This window comes from Scyliorhinus canicula, chromosome 28 (assembly GCF_902713615.1).
Source record: "Scyliorhinus canicula chromosome 28, sScyCan1.1, whole genome shotgun sequence".
NCBI classification, from domain to species: Eukaryota; Metazoa; Chordata; class Chondrichthyes; order Carcharhiniformes; family Scyliorhinidae; genus Scyliorhinus; species Scyliorhinus canicula.
In genome coordinates, this window is record NC_052173.1 from 4891264 (window position 1) to 4910237 (window position 18974).

The 18974-nt window shown below is 47.9% G+C and overlaps 1 protein-coding gene across 3 annotated transcripts in view; it reads left to right on the forward strand.

Annotated features, from left to right (window-relative positions):
- slc26a10 (solute carrier family 26 member 10) overlaps window positions 1-18974 on the forward strand; it is a 127800-nt gene that overhangs the window by 77738 nt on the left and 31088 nt on the right. For all 3 annotated transcript variants that reach the window (XM_038786695.1, XM_038786696.1, XM_038786694.1), the window contains exons 12-13: window positions 5427-5493; window positions 7911-8090. In XM_038786695.1, coding sequence (XP_038642623.1) covers window positions 5427-5493; window positions 7911-8090 — 247 coding nt within the window. The remainder of the gene's footprint in view (window positions 1-5426; window positions 5494-7910; window positions 8091-18974) is intronic.

Here is an 18974-nt window from a genome sequence, read left to right on the forward strand (position 1 = left end):
GACCGACATGTAGGAATGTGGTTGATTCTTAACTGCCCTCGCTGAAATGGTGTGGCAACGCACTCATACCCAGGCATATACACATCTCATGAAGGAATACATTTTTAAAAAGGAATGGAGGAGTTCTGACAGTGCAGCACTCCCTCAGTACTGACCCTCTGACAGTGCAGCTCTCCCTCAGTACTGACCCTCTGACAGTGCAGCACTCCCTCAGTACTGACCCTCTGACAGTGCGGCACTCCCTCAGTACTGACCCTCTGACAGTGCAGCACTCCCTCAGCACTGACCCTCTGACAGTGCGGCACTCCCTCAGTACTGACCCTCTGACAGTGCAGCACTCCCTCAGTACTGACCCTCTGATAGTGCAGCACTCCCTCAGTACTGACCCTCCGACAGTGCGGCACTCCCTCAGTACTGACCCTCTGACAGTGCGGCATTCCCTCAGTACTGACCCTCTGACAGTGCAGCTCTCCCTCAGTACTGACCCTCTGACAGTGCGGCACTCCCTCAGTACTGACCCTCTGACAGTGCGGCACTCCCTCAGTACTGACCCTCTGACAATGCAGCACTCCCTCAGTACTGACCCTCTGACAGTGCGGCACTCCCTCAGTACTGACCCTCTGACAGTGCAGCACTCCCTCAGTACTGACCCTCTGACAGTGCGGCACTCCCTCAGTACTGACCCTCTGACAGTGCAGCAGCCCCTCAGTACTGACCCTCTGACAGTGCGGCACTCCCTCAGTACTGACCCTCTGACAGTGAGGCGCTCCCTCAGTACTGACCCTCTGACAGTGCAGCGCTCCCTCAGTACTGACCCTCTGACAGTGCGGCACTCCCTCAGTACTGACCCTCTGACAGTGCGGCACTCCCTCAGTACTGACCCTCTGACAGCGCAGCACTCCCTCAGTACTGACCCTCTGACAGTGCGGCACTCCCTCAGTACTGACCCTCTGACAGTGCAGCACTCCCTCAGTACTGACCCTCTGACAGTTCGGCACTCCCTCAGTACTGACCCTCTGACAGTGCAGCACTCCCTCAGTACTGACCCTCTGACAGTGCGGCACTCCCTCAGTACTGGCCCTCTGACAGTGCGGCACTCCCTCAGTACTGACCCTCTGACAGTGCAGCACGCCCTCAGTACTGACCCTCTGACAGTGCGGCACTCCCTCAGTACTGACCCTCTGACAGTGCGGCACTCCCTCAGTCCTGACCCTCTGACAGTGCAGCACTCCCTCAGTACTGACCCTCTGACAGTGCAGCACTCCCTCAGTACTGACCCTCTGACAGTGCGGCACTCCCTCAGTACTGACCCTCTGACAGTGCAGCAGTCCCTCAGTACTGACCCTCTGACAGTGCGACACTCCCTCAGTACTGACCCTCTGACAGTGCGGCACTCCCTCAGTACTGACCCTCTGACAGTGCGGCACTCCCTCAGTGCTGACCCTCTGACAGTGCGGGACTCCCTCAGCACTGGCCCTCTGACAGTGCAACACTCGCTCAGTATCGACCCTCTGACAGTGCGGAGCTCCCTCAGTACTGACCGTCTGACAGTGCAGCACTCCCTCAGTACTGACCCTCTGACAGTGCAGCACTCCCTCAGTACTGACCCTCTGACAGTGCGGCACTCCCTCAGTACTGACCCTCTGACAGTGCGGCACTCCCTTAGTACTGACCCTCTGACCCTCTGACAGTGCAGCACTCCCTCAGTACTGACCCTCTGACAGTGCAGCACTCACTCAGTACTGACCCTCTGACAGTGCGGCACTCCCTCAGTACTGACTCTCTGACAGTGCAGCACTCCCTCAGTACTGACCTTCTGACAGTGCAGCACTCCCTCAGTACTGACCCTCTGACAGTGCGGCACTCCCTCAGTACTGACCCTCTGACAGTGCGGCACTCCCTCAGTACTGACCGTCTGACAGTGCAGCACTCCCTCAGTACTGACCCTCTGACAGTGCAGCACTCCCTCAGTACTGACCCTCTGACAGTGCAGCACTCCCTCAGTACTGACCCTCTGACAGTGCGGCACTCCCTCAGTACTGACCCTCTGACAGTGCAGCACTCCCTCAGTACTGACCCTCTGACAGTGCGGCACTCCCTTAGTACTGACCCTCTGACCCTCTGACAGTGCAGCACTCCCTCAGTACTGACCCTCTGACAGTGCAGCACTCCCTCAGTACTGACCCTCTGACAGTGCAGCACTCACTCAGTACTGACCCTCTGACAGTGCGGCACTCCCTCAGTACTGACTCTCTGACAGTGCAGCACTCCCTCAGTACTGACCTTCTGACAGTGCAGCACTCCCTCAGTACTGACCCTCTGACAGTGCGGCACTCCCTCAGTACTGACCGTCTGACAGTGCAGCACTCCCTCAGTACTGACCCTCTGACAGTGCAGCACTCCCTCAGTACTGACACAGTGACAGTGCAGCACTCCCTCAGCACTGACGCTCTGAAAGTGCAGCACTCCCACAGTACTGACCTTCTGACAGTGTGGCACTCCCTCAGCACTGACCTCTGACAGTGCAGCACTCCCTCAGTACTGACCCTCTGTCAATGCGGCACTCCCTCAGTACTGACCCTCTGACAGTGCGGCACTCCCTCAGTACTGACCCTCTGACAGTGCGGCACTCCCTCAGTACTGACCCTCTGACAGTGCGGCACTCCCTCAGTACTGACCCTTTGACAGTGCAGCACTCTTTCAGTACTGACCCTCTGACAGTGTGGCGCACTCTCAGTCCTGACCCTCCGACCGTGCAGCACTCCCTCAGCACTGAACCTCTGACAGTGCGGCGCACCCTCAGTCCTGACCCTCCGACCGTGCAGCACTCCCTCAGTACTGACCCTCTGACAGTGCAGCACTCCCTCAGTACTGACCTCTGACAGTGCAGCACTCCCACAGTACTGACCCTCTGACAGTGCAGCACTCCCTCAGTACTGTCCCTCTGACAGTGTAGCACTCCGTCAGTACTGACCCTCTGACAGTGCAGCACTCGCTCAGTACTGACCCTCTGACAGTGCGGCACTCTCTCAGTACTGACCCTCTGACAGTGCAGCACTCCCTCAGTACTGACCTCTGACAGTGCAGCACTCCCTCAGTACTGACCCTCTGACAGTGCGGCACTCCCTCAGTACTGACCCTCTGACAGTGCGGCACTCCCTCAGTACTGACCCTTAGACAGTGCAGCACTCCCTCAGTACTGACCCTCTGACAGTGCGGCACTCCCTCAGTACTGACCCTCAGACAGTGCAGCACTCCCACAGTACTGACCCTCTGACAGTGCGGCACTCCCTCAGTACTGACCCTCTGACAGTGCGGCACTCCCTCAGTACTGACCCTTAGACAGTGCAGCACTCCCTCAGTACTGACCCTCTGACAGTGCGGCACTCCCTCAGTACTGACCCTCAGACAGTGCAGCACTCCCACAGTACTGACCCTCTGACAGTGCGGCACTCCCTCAGTACTGACCCTCTGACAGTGCGGCACTCCCTCAGTACTGACCCTTAGACAGTGCAGCACTCCCTCAGTACTGACCCTCTGACAGTGCGGCACTCCCTCAGTACTGACCCTCTGACAGTGCAGCACTCCCTCAGTACTGACCCTCTGACAGTGCGGCACTCCCTCTGTACTGACCCTCTGACAGTGCGGCACTCCCTCAGTACTGACCCTCTGACAGTGCGGCACTCCCTCAGTACTGACCCTCTGACAGTGTGGCACTCCCTCAGTACTGACCCTCTGACAGTGCAGCACTCCCTCAGTACTGACCCTCTGACAGTGCGGCACTCCCACAGTACTGACCCTCTGACAGCGCAGCACTCCCTCTGTACTGACCCTCTGACAGTGCGGCACTCCCACAGTACTGACCCTCTGACAGCGCAGCACTCCCTTTGTACTGACCCTCTGACAGTGCGGCACTCCCTCAGTACTGACCCTCTGACAGTGCAGCACTCCCTCAGTACTGACCCTCTGACAGTGCAGCACTCCCTCAGTACTGACCCTCAGACAGTGCAGCACTCCCTCAGTACTGACCCTCTGACAGTGCGGCACTCCCTCAGTACTGACCCTCTGACAGTGCAGCACTCCCACAGTACTGACCCTCTGACAGTGCGGCACTCTCTCAGTACTGACCCTCTGACAGTGCAGCACTCCCTCAGTACTGACCCTCTGACAGTGCAGCACTCCCTCAGTACTGACCCTCTGACAGTGCAGCACTCCCACAGTACTGACCCTCTGACAGTGCAGCACTTCCTCAGAACCTCACCCCACCTCTCTCTCGACTCCTCCACTGTCTCAAAATGATCATGATGTGGAGATGCCGGCGTTGGACTGGGGTGAGCACAGTAAGAAGTCTTACAACACCAGGTTAAAGTCCAACAGGTTTGTTTCAAACACGAGCTTTCGGAGCACGGCTCCTTCTTCAGGTAAAAAAAAAAAAAAAATCTTTTTTTTTTTACCTGAAGAAGGAGCCGTGCTCCGAAAGCTCGTGTTTGAAACAAACCTGTTGGACTTTAACCTGGTGTTGTAAGACTTCTTACTGTGCTCAAAATGATCAGACTGCTTATCCCACACCCAGTACCGGATGAGCAGGAATTCCCTCCAATTAAATATTGGGAAGCCTGAAGCCATTGATTGAATGGCGGAGCAGAGTCGCCGCTCCAACTCCATTCCCTAACTACCAACTCCATCCCTCGCCATGGCAACAGTCTTGAGACTATACCAGTCTGTTGGGGGGGGGGGGGGGGGTCGACTTCCCCTGCATTCGGCTGCATTCTGGTCAGTATTTCTCCCTCAACAACTTATTGGGGCGAAGGCAGGAGAATGTGGACGAGAAGAATATCAGCCATGATTGAATGGCGGAGCAGAGTCGATGGGCCGAGTGGCCCAATTCTGCTCCTATGTCTTATGGTCTTCACAAACACAATGCAAACATGTGGTCTGGTCATGATCACATGCTTGTTTCTGGGATCATGCTGTGCTCAAAATGGCTGCTGTGTTTCCTACATCACAGCAGGGACCACTCTTCCAAAAAGCGCTTCATTGGCTGTAAAGCGCTTTGGGATGTCCCGAGTTCTGGAAAGGTGTGATCGGTGAGAGGGCTCGCATATTGCACCACAGTTGTGTTTTGTCACAGCTGACCGAGCAATGGGTGGACTTGGTTTTAGATTCTCAAGGCGAGGGATATAATGCGAGTTCGAGAATCGAGCTTCCCCAGGGGGCTCATACAGCTTCCACTGTAGAGGGCGGAGGTCAACCCAGCCGGGGCTCGTAAGGTCGGGCAGAAAAGCCAGATCGAGCAGGCCAAAACCCCCCAGAGAGAACCTTTGGCCCCTGAATTTCTAAAGGTTAACAGCAGGGGCGCTGTTGATGAAGGTTACGACTCAGGAAACATCCACTGCTAACCTTTCTGACTTGGCTTTATGTTCCAGAGCTGGCTGTTCCGTGCTGGGCCGAGCTTCAAATACAGAGATATACAAGCCGGTGGAGGGCAGCCTGGTAAGTTCTAAGTTATAGGACTGTAGTGTAAGGGCTGTGATAGCAGACAGGCCAGACGCAGTGGTGTCTGCATTGGGGGGAGACAGTGTGGATAAATCGCAGACGTCAGCACAGTTCCATCCCGCCTTTGTGAACAGAATAATGTTTAAGCAGCAGAAGTGATTGCGTTTTGCCCCCTCCCTTTTGCCTCCTGTCCTGAATTGCATCTTACTGGTGTCTAGATTTACAGGTCCTGGGAGTCCTCTGGTACCTCATCAAAATGGCCATTTATCACAAATGACCCTGAATAGTGACCATACATATAACCTCCTCCAACCCCTACACCCCTCCCTATCTCTGTAACCTCCTCCAGCCCCTACACCCCTCCCTATCTCTGTAACCTCCTCCAGCCCCTACACCCCCGTCCCTATCTCTGGAACCTCCTCCAGCACCTACACCCCCTCCTATCTCTGTAACCTCCTCCAGCCCCCCTACACCCCTCCCTATCTCTGTAACCTCCTCCAGCCCCCTACACCCCTCCCTATCTCTGTAACCTCCTCCAGCCCCCTACACCCCTCCCTATCTCTGTAACCTCCTCCAGCCCCCCTACAACCCCTCCTATCTCTGTAACCTCCTCCAGTCCCTACAACCCTCCCGATCTCTGTAACATACTCCAGCCCCCTACAACCCTCCCTATCTCTGTAACCTCCTCCAGCCCCCTACACCCCTCCCTATCTCTGTAACCTCCTCCAGTCCCCTACACCCCTCCCTATCTCTGTAACCTTCTCCAGCCCCTTACACCCCTCCCAATCTGTGTAACCTCCTCCAACTCCTACACCCCTCCCTATCTCTGTAACCTCCTCCAGCCCCCTACATCCCTCCCTATCTCTGTAACCTCCTCCAGCCCTACAACCCTCCCTATCTCTGTATCCTCCTCCAGCCCCCTCCACCCCTCCCTATCTCTGTAACCTCCTCCAGCCCCCTACACCCCTCCCTATCTCTGTAACCTCCTCCAACCCCTACATCCCTCCCTAGCTCTGTAACCTCCTCCAGCCACCTACACCCCTCCCTATCTCTGTAACCTCCTCCAGCCCCTACAACCCTCCCTATCTCTGTAACCTCCACCAGCCCCTACAACCCTCCCTATCTCTGTAACCTCCTCCAGCCCCTACAACCCTCCCTATCTCTGTAACCTCCTCCAGCCCCTACACCCCTCCCTATCTCTGTATCCTCCTCCAGTCCCCTGCACCCCTCCCTATCTCTGTCACCTGCTCCAGCCCCCTCCACCCCTCCCTATCTCTGTCATCTCCTCCAGCCCCCTACACCCCTCGCTATCTCTGTAACCTCCTCCAGCCCCGACAACTCTCCGAGATCTCTGCGCTCCTCCAATTCCGGCCTCTTGTGCATCCTCGATTTTAAATCTCCGCCATTGGCCGCTGTGCCCTCCCTAAAATCTCCGTCGCCCTCTCTACCTCACTTTCCAATTTTCAGACACTCCTTCAAACCAACCTTATTGACCAAGATTTTGGTCACCTGATCTAATATCGCCTGATGCGGCTGATGGTCAGGGGCGAGATTCTCCAGTCCCCGAGCTGCGTGTTTCTCAGCGATGCGCCATTCGCTGGTGGTGGGATTCTCTACTCCCGCTGCTTGTCAATGGGATTTCCCATTGAAGTCACCCCACGCTTCCGGGAAACCCGTGTGCGGGCGCGCGCTGCCGGTGGCAACAGAAAATCCCAACGGGCAGAGAGTTCCGGCAATGTTTTTGGTTGGTAGTCACCCCCAGGAAGCACCTTGGAACCCTGACTATATTGGACGTGTTTTATAATGAGAAATTGTTGCTGTTACGGAACATAACATGGTAGCCCAGTGGTTAGCACAATTGCTTCACAGCTCCAGGATCCCAGGTTCGATTCTGGCTTGGGTCACTGTCTGTGTGGAGTCTGTATGTTCTCCCCGTGTGTGCGTGGGTTTCCTCCGGGTGCTCTGGTTTCCTCCCACAGTCCAAAGATGTGCCGGTTAGGTGGATTGGCCATGCTAAATTGTCCCTTAGTGCCCAAAGATGTGCAGGTTAGGTGGATTGGCCATGATAAATTGACTTTAGTGTCCAAAATTGCCCTTAGTGTTGGGTGGGGTTACTGGGTTATGGGGATAGGGTGGAGGTGTTGACCTTGGGTAGGGCGCTCTTTCCAAGAGCCGGTGCAGACTCAATGGGCCGAATGGCCTTCTGCACTGTAAATTCTATGATAATTGGCTTCTATTCATGTCAATGGAATGGGGGGGGGATATTCATTTCCACCTGCATTATTGCATCTTCCTTCTTGTTCCCCAGTCCGTGGATGTAAGCATGTATCCCGTCCTCTTTTATTGCTTAAGGCGTCTGCTTCGTGAATGTCGATTCGGTCTCACGTACTCCAGCCCTTCTCATTCCATTCCAGTGCCATGAAATTCCCGGCCTGAAGATATTAGCTTACAACGCTCCCATTTATTATGGAAACAAAAACTTCTTCCAGGATACCATGGCCAAGTTGATTGGATTGAGTCCAGACCAGGTCAAAAAGAGGGAAAAGAAAAAGAAAGTCCTGCAGAGCATCAGCAAAATGGCCGTTGCCACCATCGTACGTCTGCTTAAATTCACTCTTGTATATTTGTCTGTGCATTTGATTCTTTTGTATCTGGACGTTTATGGGGTTGTGTGTGTGTTGTACATGGGTTTCTGTGCGTGTGTTATACATGGGTTTGTGTGTTGTACGTGGGGTTGTGCGTGTGTGTTGTACATGGGGTTGTGTGTGTGTGATTGTGTGTTGTACACAGGGTTGTGTGTGTGTGTGTTGTACATGGGTTTGTGTGTGTGTTGTACATGGGGGGTGTGATTGTGTGTTGTACACAGGGTTGCGTGTGTTGTACATGGGTTTGTGTGTGTATGTTGTACATGGGGGTGTGTGATTGTGTGTTGTACATGGGGTTATGTGTGTGTTGTACATGGGGTTGTGTGTGTGTTGTACATGGGTTTGTGTGTGTGTGTTATACATGGGTTTGTGTGTGTTGTACATGGGGTTGTGTGTGTGTGTTGCACATGGGGTTGTGTGTGTTGTACATGGGTTTGTGTGTGTGTTGTACATGGGGTTGTGTGTATGTGTGTTGCACAAACCCATGTGCAACACACATACACACACAACCCCATGTACAACACACACACAAACCCATGTACAACATGTGTGTGTTATACATGGGTTTGTGTGTTTGTCTTGTACATGGGGTTGTGTGTGTCTGTTGTACATGGGTTTGTGTGTGTGTGTTTCGTACATGGGTTTGTGTGTGTGTGTTTTGTACATGGGTTTGTGTGTGTGTTTTGTACATGAGTTTGTGTGTGTGTGTGTTGTACATGAGTTTGTGTGTGTCTGTGTTGTACATGGGGTTGTGTGTGTGTATGTTGTACATGGGGTTGTGTGTGTGTATGTTGTACATGGGTTTGTGTGTGTGTTGTACATGGGGTTGTGTGTGTATGTGTGTTGCACATGGGTTTGTGTTTGTGTGTGTTATACATGGGTTTGTGTTTTTGTCTTGTACATGGGGTTGTGTGTGTCTGTTGTACATGGAGTTGTGTGTGTGCATGTTGTACATGGGTTTGTGTGTGTGTGTTGTACATGGGGTTGTGTGTCTGTTGTACATGGGGTTGTGTGTGTGTATGTTGTACATGGGGTTGTGTGTGTGTATGTTGTACATGGGTTTGTGTGTCTGTGTTGTACATGGGTTTGTGTGTCTGTGTTGTACATGGGGTTGTGTGTCTGTGTTGTACATGGGGTGGACAATGTGGCTGGATCGTTCTTCATGCCGAATGGCATATCTTTGAATTGGTCTATACCATCTGGAGTCACAAAAGCTGAAATCTCCTTCGCCCTTTCGGATGTAGGTACCTGTCAGTGACCTTTAACTAAATCCAGTTTGGAAATAAAAGCAGATTGTCCCACCTTCTCAATGCAATCCTCCAAACGTGGGATAGGATAAGAGTCCATTCTTGTAACTGCATTAACCTTTCTATAGCCCACACACAACCGTTGGGTACCGTCTGGTTTAGGTACCATCACTATCTCCACAAACTTGCCCATGTGATATCAATAACTCTTTCAGGTCAGTTCTGTTTTCCTCTGGAAGATAATTCAACAATTTATACCAATTTTTAACAACATCCTCATTTTCCAATTTAATTTGAGGTATGTCGAATTCACAGTCATCTGGATTTGGTTTGTCACTTTGGGTTGGAATCATTAAAACCTCCTTTTTCTCTCCTTCCCTTTCAAAGTACCTTTTAAGCATATTCACATGGCACACTCGGTGAGTCTTCCTTCTATCTGGCATTAAGGGTAAAGTAGTAGCATGGATAGAGGATTGGTTAATTAATAGAAAGCAAAGAGTGGGGATTCAAGGGTGTTTCTCTGGTTGGCAATCAGTAGCTAGTGGTGTCCCTCAGGGATCCGTGTTGGGCCCACAATTGTTCACAATTTACATAGATGATTTGGAGTTGGGGACCAAGGGCAATGTGTCCAAGTTTGCAGATGACACTAAGATGAGTGGTAAAGCAAAAAGTGCAGAGGATACTGGAAGTCTGCAGAGGGATTTGGATAGGTTAAGTGAATGGGCTCGGGTCTGGCAGATGGAATACAATGTTGACAAATGTGAGGTTATCCATTTTGGTAGGAATAACAGCAAACGGGATTATTTAAATTATATTAAAACATGCTGCTGTGCAGAGAGACCTGGTTGTGCTAGTGCATGAGTCGCAAAAAGTTGGTTTACAGGTGCAACAGGTGATTAAGGCGGTGAATGGAATTTTGTCTTTCATTGCTAGAGGGATGGAGTTTAAGACTAGGGAGGTTATGCTGCAATTGTATAAGGTGTTAGTGAGGCCATACCTGGAGTATTGTGTTCAGTTTTGGTCTCCTTACTTGAGAAAGGACATACTGGCACTGGAGGGTGTGCAGAGGAGATTCACTAGGTTAATCCCAGAGTTGAAGAGGTTGGATTACGAGGAGAGGTTGAGTAGACTGGGACTGTACTCGTTGGAATTTAGAAAGATGAGGGGGGATCTTATAGAAACATAGAAAATTATGATGGGAATAGATAGGATAGATGCACTGTTGCATAGGGTTGTTTCCACTGGTGGGTGAAAGCAGAACTAGGGGGCATAGACTCAAAATAAGGGGAAGTAGATTTAGGACTGAGTTTAGGAGGAACTTCTTTACCCAAAGGGTTGTGAATCTATGGAATTCCTTGCCCAGTGAAGCAGATGAGGCTCCTTCATTACATGTTTTTAAGGTAAAGATAGATAGTTTTTTGAAGAATAAAGGGATTAGGGGTTATGGTGTTCGGGCCGGAAAGTGGAGCTGAGTCCACAAAAGATCAGCCATGATCTCATTGAATGGTGGAGCAGACTCGAGGGGCCAGATGGCCTACTCCTGCTCCTAGTTCTTATGTTCTTATGTTCTTACCACATAATTCACCTCACTTAATTTCCTTTCAATCTGATAAGGTCCACAAAACCTTGCTTCTAAAGGTTCACCTACCATTGGTAACAATACTAAAACTTTATCTCCAGTGGCAAAACTACGAACTTTATCTTTCTTGTCCGCTACCCGTTTCATCACATGTTGTGCAACCTTTAAATGTTGTCTCGCCAATTCCCCTGCTCTATTTAATCGTTCCCTAAAATTTGACACTTAATCCAATAATGTAATTTCTGATTTCTCACTCACCAATTTTTATTTAATCAATTTAAGTGGTCCTCTTACCTCATGACCAAAAATTAGTTCAAAAGGACTACATTTGGTTAACTCATTAGGTGCATCCCTAATTGCAAACAGTACGAATGGAATTCCTTTATCCCAATCCTCTGGATAATCTTGACAATAAGCCCTCAACATTGTCTTTAATGTCTGATGCCACCTTTCTAACGCTCCCTGCGATTCTGCATGGTACGCAGTTGATTTAAATTGTTTTATTCCGAAGCTATCCATAAGTTCTTTGAATAACCTTGAGGTAAAACTTGATCTTTGATCCAATTCGATTTCTGTGGGTAGTTTATATCTAGTAAAGAATTTAAGTAATTCCTCCACAATCTTTTTAGCTGTAATATTCCATACTGAAATGGCCTCTGGAAACCTAGTAGACACATCCATTATAGTCAAAAGATATTGATTTCCACTTTTCGTTTTAGGAAGCAGTCCTACACAATCAATTAAGACCCTTGTAAAAGGTTCCTCTAATGCTGGAATGGGTATTAAGGGCGTTGGTTTTATCACTGCTTGAGGTTTCCCTATCACTTGACATGTGTGACATGATCGAGAAAATGTAACTACATCTTTATGTAGTCCAGGCTGTTATGGGAGCGGTGTTTTCAGAACCCCAAAATGTACCATGGAGTTCAACCAACCTCCCCCTTTAATGTATTGTTGCTTTTGAAGCACACGGCTTGGTCTCCAGGTGTGGTATTACAATTATGGACACGTGGGTTTTTAAACACAAAACAATGTTTATTCCATGAGTTCAACTTAACCTTTTTAAATAAACATTGGATACCTGAACACCCCTTACTTCAAAGATACCCCGAAAATAATACGACACTAAATAATCCCTCGATGTTCCTTCAAACCTCCAAAAGACTTGGCACCTTTAAACAGAAACACATCAGCTTAAAGACATCACTATTATGAGTTTAAATCACCCAAATGATTCAGAGATAGTCTTTCCTGGCAGAGATCACAGCAGATCCAGCTCACTGCAAACACAGACACACCCAAGCTCTTTTCCTCAAAACTGGAACCAAAAACTCCCAAAAAGCAGAAGTGAGCTCAGCTCCACCCACTCTCAGACATCACTATTTTCTTAAAGGTATATTGCTTAAACATCCATTTCTTAAAGGTACTCTCACATGACAAGGCCAATAAAAATGTTTCTGGATTTTAGCTCGAGTTCTCCTTACTCCCAAATGACCTCCCACTGGTACATCATGTGCAACTTTCTGTACCCTACCGGCAATACTACTTGATGAACTTCTGCCCACTTCTCATCCGCCTGCATATGTAAAGGTCTCCATTTTCTCATCAAGTCATCACTTTTACGGTAATAACACTCTGGTATACTCTCAGATTCCTCTTCCGTATATGCTTTCTGATATATCCGTTTTATTTCTATATCTTTCTATTGTAACTCCGCCAATTTTCCTGAACTAAAAATATCCGCTGCATCCTCCACCTGTTAACATAGAACATAGAACATAGAACGATACAGCGCAGTACAGGCCCTTCGGCCCTCAATGTTGCACCGACATGGAAAAAAAACTAAAGGCCATCTAACCTACACTATGCCCTTATCATCCATATGCTTATCCAATAAACTTTTAAATGCCCTCAATGTTGGCGAGTTCACTACTGTTGCAGGTAGGGCATTCCACGGCCTCACCACTCTTTGCGTAAAAAACCCACCTCTGACCTCTGTCCTATATCTATTACCCTTCAATTTAAGGCTATGTCCCCTCGTGCTAGCCACCTCCATCCGCGGGAGAAGGCTCTCGCTGTCCACCCTATCTAACCCTCTGATCATTTTGTATGCCTCTATTAGGTCACCTCTTAACCTTCTTCTCTCTAACGAAAACAACCTCAAGTCCATCAGCCTTTCCTCATAAGATTTTCCCTCCATACCAGGCAACATCCTGGTAAATCTCCTCTGCACCCGTTCCAAAGCTTCTACGTCCTTCCTATAATGGGGCGACCAGAACTGTACGCAATACTCCAAATGCGGCCGTACTAGAGTTTTGTACAACTGCAACATGACCTCATGGCTCCGGAACTCAATCCCTCTACCAATAAAGGCCATCACACCATAGGCCTTCTTCACAACCCTATCAACCTGGGTGGCAACTTTCAGGGATCTATGTACATGGACACCGAGATCCCTCTGCTCATCCACACTACCAAGAATTTTACCATTAGCCAAATATTCCGCATTCCTGTTATTCTTTCCAAAGTGAATCACCTCACACTTCTCCACAATAAACTCCATTTGCCACCTCTCAGCCCAGCTCTGCAGCTTATCTATGTCCCTCTGTAACCTGCAACATCCTTCCGCACTGTCTACAACTCCACCGACTTTAGTGTCGTCTGCAAATTTACTTACCCATCCTTCTGCTCCCTCCTCTAGGTCATTTATAAAATGACAAACAGCAACGGCCCCAGAACAGATCCTTGTGGTACGCCACTCGTAACTGAACTCCATTCTGAACATTTCCCATCAACCACCACTCTCTGTCTTCTTTCAACTAGCCAATTTCTGATCCACATCTCTAAATCACCCTCAATCCCCAGCCTCCGTATTTTCTGCAATAGCCGACCGTGGGGAACCTTATCAAACGCTTTACTGAAATCCATATACACCACATCAACTGCTTTACCCTCGTCCACCTGTTCAGTCACCTTCTCAAAGAACTCGATAAGGTTTGTGAGGCATGACCTACCCTTCACAAAACCATGCTGACTATCCCTAATCATATTATTCCTATCTAGATGATTATAAATCGTATCTTTTATAATCCTGTCCAAGACTTTACCCACCACAGATGTTAGGCTCACCGGCCTATAGTTACCGGGGTTATCTCTACTCCCCTTCTTGAACAAAGGGACCACATTTGCTATCCTCCAGTCCTCTGGCACTATTCCTGTAGCCAATGATGACCTAAAAATCAAAGCCAAAGGCTCAGCAATCTCTTCCCTGGCTTCCCAGAGAATCCTAGGATAAATCCCATCAGGCCCCGGGGACTTATCTATTTTCACCTTGTCCAGAATTGCCAACACTTCTTCCCTACTCACCTCAATGCCATCTATTCTAATAGCCTGGGTCTCAGCATTCTCCTCCACAATATTATCTTTTTCCTGAGTGAATACTGACAAAAAGTATTCATTTAGTATCTCGCTTATCTCCTCAGCCTCCACACACAACTTCCCACCACTGTCCTTGACTGGCCCTACTCTTACCCTAGTCATTCTTTTATTCCTGACATACCTATAGAAAGCTTTTGGGTTTTCCTTGATCCTACCTGCCAAAGACTTCTCATGTCCCCTCCTTGCTCGTCTTAGCTCTCTCTTTAGATCCTTCCTCGCTTCCCTGTAACTATCAAGCGCCCCAACTGAAACTTCACGCCTCATCTTCACATAGGCCTCCTTTTTCCTCTTAACAAGAGATTCCACTTCTTTGGTAAACCACGGTTCCCTCGCTCTACCCTTTCCTCCCTGCCTGACTGGTACGTACTGATCAAGAACACGCAATAGCTGTCCCTTGAACAAGCTCCACATATCCAGTGTGCCCAACCCTTGCAGCCTACTTCTCCAACCTACACATCCTAAGTCATGTCTAATGGCATCATAATTGCCCTTCCCCCAGCTATAACTCTTGCCCTGCGGGGTATACTTATCCCTTTCCATCACTAATGTAAAGGTCACCGAATTGTGGTCACTGTCTCCAAAGTGTTCACTTACCTCCAGATCTAACACCTGGCCTGGTTCATTACCCAAAACCAAATCCAAAGTGGCCTCACCTCTTGTTGGCCTGTCAACATATTGTGTCAGAAAACCCTCCTGCACACATTGTACAAAGAACGACCCATCCAATGTACTCGAACTATATCTTTTCCAGTCAATATTAGGAAAGTTAAAGTCTCCCATAACAACTACCCTGTTACTTTCGCTCTTTTCCAGAATCATCTTCGCCATCCTTTCCTCTACATCTCTAGAACTATTAGGTGGCCTATAGAAAACTCCCAGCAGGGTGACCTCTCCTTTCCTGTTTCTAACCTCAGCCCATACTACCTTGTTCTTTTTCAACCATCTGATCAAAAATCGTTTCTGATAATTGCACTTCAACTTTATCTTCACTCTTTGATTTCTCCTCTTGTCTTAACCTTGCGACCTTGTTACTACACAATCTGGAAAAATCCCAGGATATTCGTCCTTCAACACGTCAGTTGTCTGATTTTCCACTGGCCTATCAACCACAGTAGGCATCACTCCCACCTGCGATCCAGCTATATCAGTACCCAAGATAAACTGTATTCCTGGACAAGATAGTTTCTCTATTACTCCTACTACCACTTCACCACTCTTCACTGGACTTTCCAACCTTACCTTATATAATGGAACACTACTCCTCTCACCCTGAATTCCACATATTGCCACCTTTTCTGGCAACATGCTTCCCAAATTACATAACCTCATCTCTTCCAATTAAAGATTGACTAGCTCCCGTATCTCTTAAAATTGTGACTTCTTTACCCGCTCCTCCTGATACACATGAGTAAACTTTACCCACACAAGTAAATTCTTTAAAGAGATCTGGCACCTTCTTATCAATCACCTCTTGAACAGGCTGCATAATCTTTTGCACCTCCTTTGCTTCACTTGGGCTTTCCTTGACCACTTTAACAAACCCCACTGTCTTATCCTGTTTTACCACATCAGCCTTCCCAGTGCTTTTCTTCACCACCAACACTGTGACTTTAAATGGCCTAGTTTATTACAGTGAAAACATTTGAAACTTTTCATTTCTTTTCCACCCTCCTGAATTTCTTTTTAAATCTGAGGTACACTCTCTTTATTATCTCCCATCAGATCACCTTTACCTTTACCACTTGAGTATTTCTCATGCCCCCAGTTTCTATCCCTCACCGGCTGAAACTGATGTCGGAAACCAACCTTTGATTTATGAACTAATTCATAATCATCTGCCATTTCTGCTGCTAATTTCACAGTTTTAACCCTCTGCTCTTCCACATGAATTCTTATAACATCAGGAATTGAACTTTTAAACTCCTCCAAAAAGTATAATTTCTCTGAGAGCTTCATATGGTATATCTGGATTTCCAGAAAGCCTTTGACAAGGTGCCACACAAAAGGTTGCTGCATAAGATAAAGATGCATGGCATTTCGGGTAAAGTAATAGCATGGATAGAGGATTGGTTAATTAATAGAAAGCAAAGAGTTGGGATAAATGGGTGTTTCTCTGGTTGGCAATCAGTAGCTAGTGGTGTCCCTCAGGGATCCGTGTTGGGCCCACAATTGTTCACAATTTACATTGATGATTTGGAGTTGGGGACCAAGGGCAATGTGTCCAAGTTTGCAGATGACACTAAGATGAGTGGTAAAGCGAAAAGTGCAGAGGATACTGGAAGTCTGCAGAGGGATTTGGATAGGTTAAGTGAATGGGCTCGGGTCTGGCAGATGGAATACAATGTTGACAAATGTGAGGTTATCCATTTTGGTAGGAATAACAGCAAACGGGATTATTATTTAAACGATAAAATATTAAAGCATGCCGCTGTTCAGAGAGACTTGGGTGTGCTAGTGCATGAGTCACAGAAGGTTGGTTTACAAGTGCAACAGGTGATTAAGAAGGCAAATGGAATTTTGTCCTTCATTGCTAGAGGGATGGAGTTTAAGACTAGGGAGGTTATGTTGCAATTGTATAAGGTGTTAGTGCGGCCACACCTGGAGTATTGTGTTCAGTTTTGGTCTCCTTACTTGAGAAAGGACGTACTGGCGCTGGAGGGTGTGCAGAGGAGATTCACTAGGTTAATCCCAGAGCTGAAGGGGTTGGATTATGAGGAGAGGTTGAGTAGACTGGGACTGTACTCGTTGGAATTTAGAAGGATGAGGGGGGATCTTATAGAAACATTTAAAATTATGAAGGGAATAGATAGGATAGATGCGGGCAGGTTGTTTCCACTGGCGGGTGACAGCAGAACTAGGGGGCATAGCCTCAAAATAAGGGGAAGTAGATTTAGAACTGAGTTTAGGAGGAACTTCTTCACCCAAAGGGTTGTGAATCTATGGAATTCCTTGCCCAGTGAAGCAGTTGAGGCTCCTTCATTACATGTTTTTAAGGTAAAGATAGATAGTTTTTTGAAGAATAAAGGGATTAAGGGTTATGGTGTTCGGGCCGGAAAATGGAGCTGAGTCCACAAAAGATCAGCCATGATCTAATTGAATGGCGGAGCAGGCTCGAGGGGCCAGATGGCCTACTCCTGCTCCTAGTTCTTATGTTCTTATGTTTGGTCTATTTTCAAAGCCCTTATCCACCTCTCAAAATTACTCTGTTTGATCCTTTCAAACTCCATGTATGTTTGACCAAATTCTTTCCTTAGATTTTTAAAACCTTTGTCTGTCGGCTTCAGGCACTAGTTCATATGCACCTAAGATGAATTTTTTCACCTCCTCAAACGTCCCAGATACCTCCTCTGATTGTGATGCAAACACTTCACTAGCCCTACCTACTAACTTTGTTTGAATCAGCAATACCCACATGTCCTGTGGCCATTTCATTTGTTTAGCCACCTTCTCAAATGAAATGAAAAAGGCTTCTACCTCCTTCTCATCAAACCTTGGCAATGCTTGAACATATTTAAATAGATCCCCAGCAAGCCTTTGAATTTTACGCTCTTTCTCTTTATCCTCATCGCTACCCTCAAACTGTACGTTTCCCTTAACTCCGTTAATTGTAACTGACTGTCATGTTTCAGGGCCATTTTCTGAAGTTCAAACTCTCTCTCTTTTTCTTTTCCCTCTCTCGCTTTTTCCCTTTCCTCTCTGTCTTTTTCTTGTTGCTCTGCTAGGGCTATTATTTCTTTTCCCCTCATTTCGTATTCAAGCTGCTGTACTTCTTTTCATGTTCCAGTTGTTTAATCCGTAACTGAATCTTTGCCATTTCTAATGAGTCAGACTGTATCTCAGGCAATTTTAAATGCTCAGCTAACGCCGTAATCACCTCTTCTTTTTGTGTGCCGTCAGGTGACGCTAACTGCAATGTTTTTGCCAAATCTAAAAGCCTTTTTATTGTCTCTGTTCGTAAGGTACTGTGTGTGACCGTCTCCACCCCCAAAAACTTCAGAGCCTCTGAAAGAGCCATTGTCCACAACACACTCTCCACTTAAACTAAAATACCACACCGGAAAAGCAACCACAATATGCTCACCTCTCACTGTCTTTAAGTTCACTTCGCCAACCCAATCACAAAATATAGACTTTTACCCCACGAGCCCCCAATTTGTTATGGGCCAGGGTTTAGAGAACCCCAAAGTGTATCATGGAGTTCACCTGACCCACAACTTTTAATAGATTGTGGTATGGGGAGCACACGGCCCACTCTACAGGTGTGGTACAGCAGAAATGGAAAAGTATTTTTTAAAGCAAAACAATGTTTATTCTATGAATCCAGTTAACATTTTATAAACCCACAGTAAACAGTTTATCAACTACCAACCCTGACAGCCCCACAAAAGACAGTGTACTCGATAGATAACCCTTAATAACTTCCCAAACAACATCCATAAGTTAGACCCTTTTTAACAAAGACAGTAGGTTTCAATTCTCTACAGAAACAGGTATCACTTTGAAATCATCAAGTGATTTAGAGACATTCTTTGGATTGCAGAGAGAGAGAGATCATAACATCTTATGCTG